At 38.7% G+C, this 7,319-nt stretch overlaps 1 protein-coding gene across 1 annotated transcript; it reads left to right on the top strand.

Annotated features, from left to right (window-relative positions):
- The first annotated feature begins 253 nt into the window (after window positions 1-253).
- Window positions 254-6,900, top strand: LOC123457701 (olfactory receptor 4A16-like). The gene is made up of 2 exons (XM_045141961.1): window positions 254-1,172; window positions 6,863-6,900. Exons 1-2 carry the CDS (start codon window positions 254-256, stop codon window positions 6,898-6,900), a joined length of 957 nt encoding a protein of 318 aa, XP_044997896.1.
- Window positions 6,901-7,319: the final 419 nt, after the last annotated feature.

The raw sequence follows: 7,319 nt of genomic DNA, 5'->3' as shown, positions 1-7,319 counted from the left end.
CCACTGAGATCTTCAGAAAGAACCTGCTCCTTGTAGGCTGAAAAAGTCATCTGAGTACTACCATGAAGGTCTGTGGAGCTCCTTGCAAGAATTCATAGGGTCTTTGCTTGATGTTTACTTCAGTTCACAACTCTACACAGAGGAATGAAGTATTTTTCAGAACAAAATTATTCATGGTCATGTTTATAATTGTTTTGTTGTCCTGAGCTTTCCTCTTAGAAATAAGACTTTAAAAAAAAAAAAAGAAGAATACATGGGACAGAGAAACAATGTCACAGAATTTGTCCTCCTGGGCCTCACTCAGGATCCTGCTGGGCAAAAAGCATTGTTTGTCATGTTCTTACTCATGTACATTGCGACAGTAGTGGGAAATATGCTCATTGTGGTGACAATAATTTCCAGCACCTCCTTGGGCTCCCCAATGTACTTCTTCCTTGCCTACCTGTCACTCATGGATGCTGTTTATTCCACTGCCATATCACCCAAGTTGCTTATGGACTTACTCTGCAGCACAAAGACCATCTCCTTCACAGCTTGCATGGGCCAGCTCTTTGTAGAGCACTTATTTGGTGGTGCTGAGGTCTTTCTTCTGGTGGCCATGGCCTATGATCGCTACGTGGCCATCTGTAAGCCACTGCACTATTTGACCATCATGAACAGACGGGTTTGCATCCTTCTGATGTTGATGTCCTGGGCTGGAGGATTTTCACACTCTGTGGTTCAAGTCCTTTTTGTGTACAACCTCCCCTTCTGTGGTCCCAATGTCATTGACCACTTTGCCTGTGACATGTATCCATTATTGGGACTTGCATGCATTGACACCTACTTCATTGGCCTCACTGTGGTTGCCAATGGTGGAGCCATCTGTTTGGTGGTCTTTGTCCTTCTCCTAGTCTCCTATGGAGTCATTCTAAACTCTCTTAAGAAGCACAGTCAGAAAGGGAGGCGCAAAGCCCTGTCCACATGCAGCTCCCACATCATGGTGGTGGTTCTATTTTTTATTCCCTGTATTTTCATGTATATCAGACCCGTTTCCAACTTTCCAATTGATAAATCCCTGGCTGTTGTTTATACAATTGTCACTCCCATGTTGAATCCTTTAATATACACCTTGAGAAATTCAGAGATGAAAAATTCTATGAAAAAACTTTGGTGTGAAAAGTTATCTATGGGTAAAAGAAGATGTCCTCAGTGAACATCTTCCTTCTTCTGGAGCAAAAAACAATGCAGCAAAATAAAAAGAAAAATGTTGGTGTCATCTGCTCAGTGGCTTCTGCAAGCAAGTTTTCCTTTACACAACAGCATCAAAGCAGAACTAACTATATGTGAATAGGAGGAATGTAAGCGAGACTTTCTTTACAATGAGTAGAAGGTACATGGTTTTTCATTATGCAGAATGAATTTTACCTTGCCTTTTAGTTTGAACAGAATTTAGAGAATTATGGTTGTTTTCAAAGCTACAAACTAAGCAATATTTCACCAAATATAATCATATGTCTTCAAAAGAAAGAAGTATGACCCGTAAGCATAGAAATTTCTGTGAGCAAAAGAGAGGATCTTCAGTGGTATTGTAACTCTGTGTGTATGGAAGATTTTTTATATCTGCACATTTTTAAGATTACTGCTGTTCCTTAAGTCAATGTTTTTGCATTTTAAGTTCAGGATTTTTAAAAAGTAGATGATGTTGTGTTTAATAGAAGACATGATCAATGAACAATTTTGTTATATCATATTTTGTTGACAACATTGCAAGATTCTAGGTTTGTTATTAATTTTAAATTTTATTTATTTATTTATTTATTTGGAGAAAGAGAGAGAGAAGAGAGACAGAAAGAGAATGGGCATGCCAGGGCCTCTAGCCACTGCAAACGAACTCCAGATGCATGTGCCTCTTGTGCATCTGGCTTACGTGGGTCCTGGGGAATCAAACCACTAAGCTATCTCTCCAGCCCTAGATACTAGTTATTCATGAGAGAATATATATTTTAGAAAACTACATTGAGCCATGTTGTAACACCTGTATGTGCTGTCCTCCATGTTAACCCAGGCAACATTGCCACTTTTCAAGTGTGTATTCACATTTTTCTTGTACGACGTTGAAGGAATCAATAAGACAGATGTGTTGCTTTATTCACATAAACTGTATATCTTCCAAAATTATATGTAATATTGCATATAGATTTGGAAACAATTTTGTTAAAATATTTTTTTCAAATTTTCATAAAAAAGTAGTATGAACCTTTTCTCAAACTTCAGCATCTTGATAAGCACAGACTGGAAATAACATATAAGCATTTTCATTAAAATATGGGAATATCAACCACAGCTTTTAGTTACATTTGAGGGAATACAACAATATAGAATATATATAGGTAATAAAAATTACTGAGGTAAAAATATTAACATGCCCATCATTTTACATTGATACACACATAGCTTTATTTTGTTGCATGAGTACCTAAAATCTATTATTTAGCATAAATTCAAGATATAGTGCTAGCTTGTTACCTATAATCTTATGTCTATTATAGAGAGGATCCAAGTAGCCAATGAGGATGTTTAGGTTGAACATAAGTTTATTTTTTATATTACTTATTTATTTGAGAGAGAGAGAGAGAATAGGCATGCAAGGCCTCTAGTGACTGCAAATGAACTCCACATCCATCTGCCACATTTTGCATCTGGCTTTATGTGGGAACTGGAGAATTGAACCTGGATTCTTAGGTTTTGCAGGCAAGCACCTTAACCACTGAGCAATCTCTCCAGCCCATAAGTTTATTTTTTGAATGAAAAATGTATTTTTAGAATTTTATTCTTTAAAAATGCTTTAATTTAATGTATATTCAAGAATATATGGCTGTTGTTTGTAAATTATGTAGATTCTCATCCAGATTACTATTAAAATCATTGAAAGTACTTTGATATACATAATTGATGTCTTTTAAAAATATTTTATTTGTATTTATTTGAGAGAGGGGAAGAGGCAGAGAGCGAGAGAGAGAGAAAGGGGGGAGAGTGCCAGGGCTTCTGGTCACTGAAAACAAACTCCAGATGTAAGTGCCACCTTGTGCATTTGGCTTACATTGGTATTGGGGAATTGAACTGAGGTCCTTTGGCTTTGCAGGCAAGTTCTTTAACTACTAAGCCATCTCTTCAGCTCCTTAACTGATGACTTTACGTCCTTGTTCCCAGTGGTACTCTCTTTGCTATCTTTTTAAAAGTCATAGTTAAAAATAAAATTTCAGACACACATGTTCTAACAACTTGCATATTCTTAAATTATATAACTTAAAATTTTCTCCTGTTTCTCTCTGTCTCTCTCCCTCTTCTTTCTATCTATTTTACATTACATATTTTTTTCTTTCTTCTTTTCCTTGGCCCTGGCCTGTAATTTCCAGTACCAGCATGTGGCTATCATTTACAATGAGCTCATGATCAGAGAGACCTACAAGATTTCCCAGAAGAAGACAGATTTCTGTCAGAGTACTTAATGACCCACTAAAAGTTAGTGGTAAGACCTTACTGCTAAAGACACCATATGTTGTTGGTATAGAGCATGGAGTGACCTGGCTGGAATCTGGAAGAGAGTCAGTCCCCAGACAGTTAGCTCATAGATCATCTAGTGCTAGAAGGTGTTACATGAATGATTGGGGGAAAATGACCAACATCTGTCCAAGCAACTTGTGGTCTATGCTACTCAGCAGCAAACAACCTGACATGATGCTCACACAAGTGCAATAGTGGCACACAGCTATGGTGAGTGTGGTGGTTTGAATAGAATAGATGGCCTCCAATATATTCAGTTGTTTATTTTTAGTATGCATCTGCTGGCTACCTGGCTAGAGGCAATGTCACTGGGTGGATCTTAAGTTGTGGTGATGGGTTTCCGATTTCAACCTAAAAATATACAAAGTGTGCCTAGCTGGAGTTCCTGAAGTGTGCTGTGGCTTTTGACCTTTAGGCTTGTGCTTCTCTCTCTCTGCTTGAGCCTGTAAAGGCAGGTGAGCTTCTTCTGCCATTATGGAACTTCCTCCGGATCTGTAAGCTTCAATAACTCCATTCCTCCATAACTGCGTCTGGTCTGGAAGTTCATCTCAGTGAACCTGAAGCTGTCTGCTACAGAATTTGGTACCAGGAGTGGGGTGAGATGTACCTGACCATGTGGATGTTGATTTTTTGGAACCTTTGTTTTGGAGGAATAGGCAAGAACTTGTTGCTTGCAACTGAAGATGTCTTCTGGAGTGGTAAGCCAAGTTTTATGGACTATTCTGATAAGAGTCTGAGAATGCTAAGTGCAGACGGCATTGAACTTCGAGGCTTGGTTTATGAGCTTTCTAAGGAGAAGGAAAGACTACAGAGGACTTTGTTGGAACTGGGCTACTGGCATAAGGGCTGGATGCATCCTGCTGCCCAGGCCCAGAGAGTTTGATCAAGGTTAAATTTGTAATGGACTGATATGCTTGGCTAGAGATATTGGATTGAGAGACTTAAGATTTTAAGCTGGAAAACCTTAAGCAAGTTAAATTTACTGGCACAGAGACTGGCTTTAGATTACTCAAGATGCTATTGTCAAACACATTAGCAATCTTAAAGGACCATGGAAAGGATGCCTGAGGAAATACTATCATAGAAATGCAAACACTTTTGGAAAGAGTTGATTGGAGAAGGAACCTACTTTTCAAGGCTATGATTTGTTTCATACCTGAATTAAGAATATGGCTGTGTCCTACACACCTGGTATTGGTTTCAGAAGCATGAAAAATGTGAGGCATGGTCGTGAATTGCACATGCTTCCAGGAGCTGCTGCTGAGATGTGGCATGAGGTAGGGCCTGATGCCCTGGTAGGCTAAAAGAGCCTTTGGAAAATGTGAGGAGTGGTCATGAATTACACATGGTTCCAGGAGCTGCTGAGATGCAGCATGAAGCAAGGCATGATGCCCTGATAGGCTGAAAGAGCCTTTGGAAGATGAACCGTGGTTTGCATAAAGACCTCAAGATGTTTTGGATATTCCAGGACTGTGCAAGGGCTACCATGGAGTGCACTGTTGGCCTGGGATGAAAGTGTTCCCCTGCTACTCTACCCAGCTGGAGGGGTGGAATTGGAAAATCTAAAGACTGTCAGTCTCTGGCTAGGTTGAACTTGAACTGAACAAGTTTGATGTTTGTTTGATGGTGGTTGAATTTGTATTGTTTTAGTCTCTCCTTGCTATGCCTTATAACCAGTTAAAAATGTTTACTCTGTGCCTTTATATGTTAGAAATTCTTAACTTGTCTGATTTTACAGGTCTTAATATCTTAAATTGGTCAAGGCTGTGGGGACCTTTGAAATTGAACTGAGTAAAATTTATAATGTGTAATAGTTATAAATGTATTGGGGGCCAAGGGCAGAATGTGGTGGTTTAAATAGAATAGATTGCCTCCAATTTATTCAGTTGTTTGTTTGTAGTTTGCATCTGCTGGCTACCTGGCTAGAGGCAATGTCACTGGGTGGATTTTAAGTTCTGGTGATGGGTTTCCGATTTCAATCTAAAGATATACAAAGTGTGCCTAGCTGGAGTTCCTGAAGTGTGCTGTGGCTTTTGACCTTTAGGCTTGTGCTTCTCTCTCTCTGCTTTGGCCTGTAAAGTCAGGCCAGCTTCTTCTGCCTTATGGGACTTCCCCTGGATCTGTAAGCTTCAATAAATCCCTTTCCTCCATAACTGTGTCTGGTCTAGAAGTTCATCTCAGTGAGCCTGAAGCTGTCTGCTACAGTGAGAAACCAACTGCTCTTGATTTGGCTAACTGATCTACTCAGAGGAACAGAATCCACAGCTGGATCTGGCAAACAAGTCAGAACCATATACAAAACTGAGCCCACTCTCCATTATAAAGCTCCTACCAATTGTGGGCTACAAGAGAGCCTATACCTATTAAATTATCTCTAAAATGTCAGTGGTTATCCCTTTATCTGGAGCTAACTTCACTCTCTATTGGAGAATTTGTTTCTCTTTTTCAGATCAATATAGGTCCTAAGGAGAGAACCACCCCATCACACCTCAACAGAGCCCCAGCTGAAACTAAGAGAAATTGGGGAAATGAGCAAGAGTGCTGCTTTCTTGGTGAACCTGGTATCAGCACAAGGGTGAAGGATATAGACACAAAGAACAATCAACTCCTACCAAATCAGATATCCAGAGACACAGAGGCTCCCAAGACTTCATCACTGAAGCAGACTTAAAAAGAACCCAACATGGCTCAGGGAAATTTATGGAAGAGTGGGCGGAAAGAATGTTAGAGCCACATGTTGGGTCATTATGCACAGAGACATTGCCTCTTCCCCATAACTAATGCCTAACCCCACAATGCATGACCCATATTCCCCAATGAGGAGGGTCCCTGCAGAGTGGGGAGGACAGGGAGGAAACTAACAATGGTATCAACATGGCTTTATACACACTGTGTACATAACTAGTAAAAAATAAATTCAGATGCACAAAATGCAAAAAAATAAATAAATTTACCTATAATCCTTAAAAATATGAGTGCATAGTTTCTGGATATTTTAATCCACAATATTGCTTTTGTAAGGTTTGTGTTATTGGATATCACTTTAGTTTCCTTGTTGTGCATCACCCCATACATAGACATAGCAAAGATGGTGTGACCATTCAGTTACTGGCCACCTGAGTGTCCCTGTTTATATTTCACACAGTCTTGCAATGGAAATCCTGAAAAGATTATTTTGTGTTAATTAGGTTATTTTTACATTTAATTTTAAATTGTTCTATATCCTCAGCATTTAATTGTGTCAAATTTTAATGCTTTCTGAATGTAATGAGTAAAGAATCTTATTCATTGTGGGCTTCATACTACTTATTTCTAGTGAAGTTGAGAATAGTCTCATGTTTATTGGCAGTCTAGTTTTTGGTGGTCTCAAGTATGCTTTACATCTTATGCATTGTTCTACAGGTTGTTTTCCATTATTATTAAATTGATGGAGCTCTTTAGAGATAATGTGCATCCTTTATTTTTATATGTATTAAAAAGTCCCTATATGTTGTCTCTCTCTTACACTATCTTCATTTTACATGATGGATATTAACTTATTTATTTCCTCCTTACCCCATTCTAGATGTTTGTATCCCTCATTCTGTTCATTCATTTTTATGGGTTCAAGATGTTGTTAGATTCCATATGGGAGATCGTATGGGCTCTGTCTTTCTTTTCCTAACATATAGCTAAACATGCCACTTAGCTATCCATGTTGGTGCAAATGAAAGGAATTCATCTTTCCAAAATGTAAGTAGTATTACAGTGTGTATCATACTCTCTTTTCTCAT

This window comes from Jaculus jaculus, chromosome 1 (assembly GCF_020740685.1).
Source record: "Jaculus jaculus isolate mJacJac1 chromosome 1, mJacJac1.mat.Y.cur, whole genome shotgun sequence".
NCBI lineage: Eukaryota > Metazoa > Chordata > Mammalia > Rodentia > Dipodidae > Jaculus > Jaculus jaculus.
This window is presented reverse-complemented; position numbering and strand designations above follow the sequence as displayed.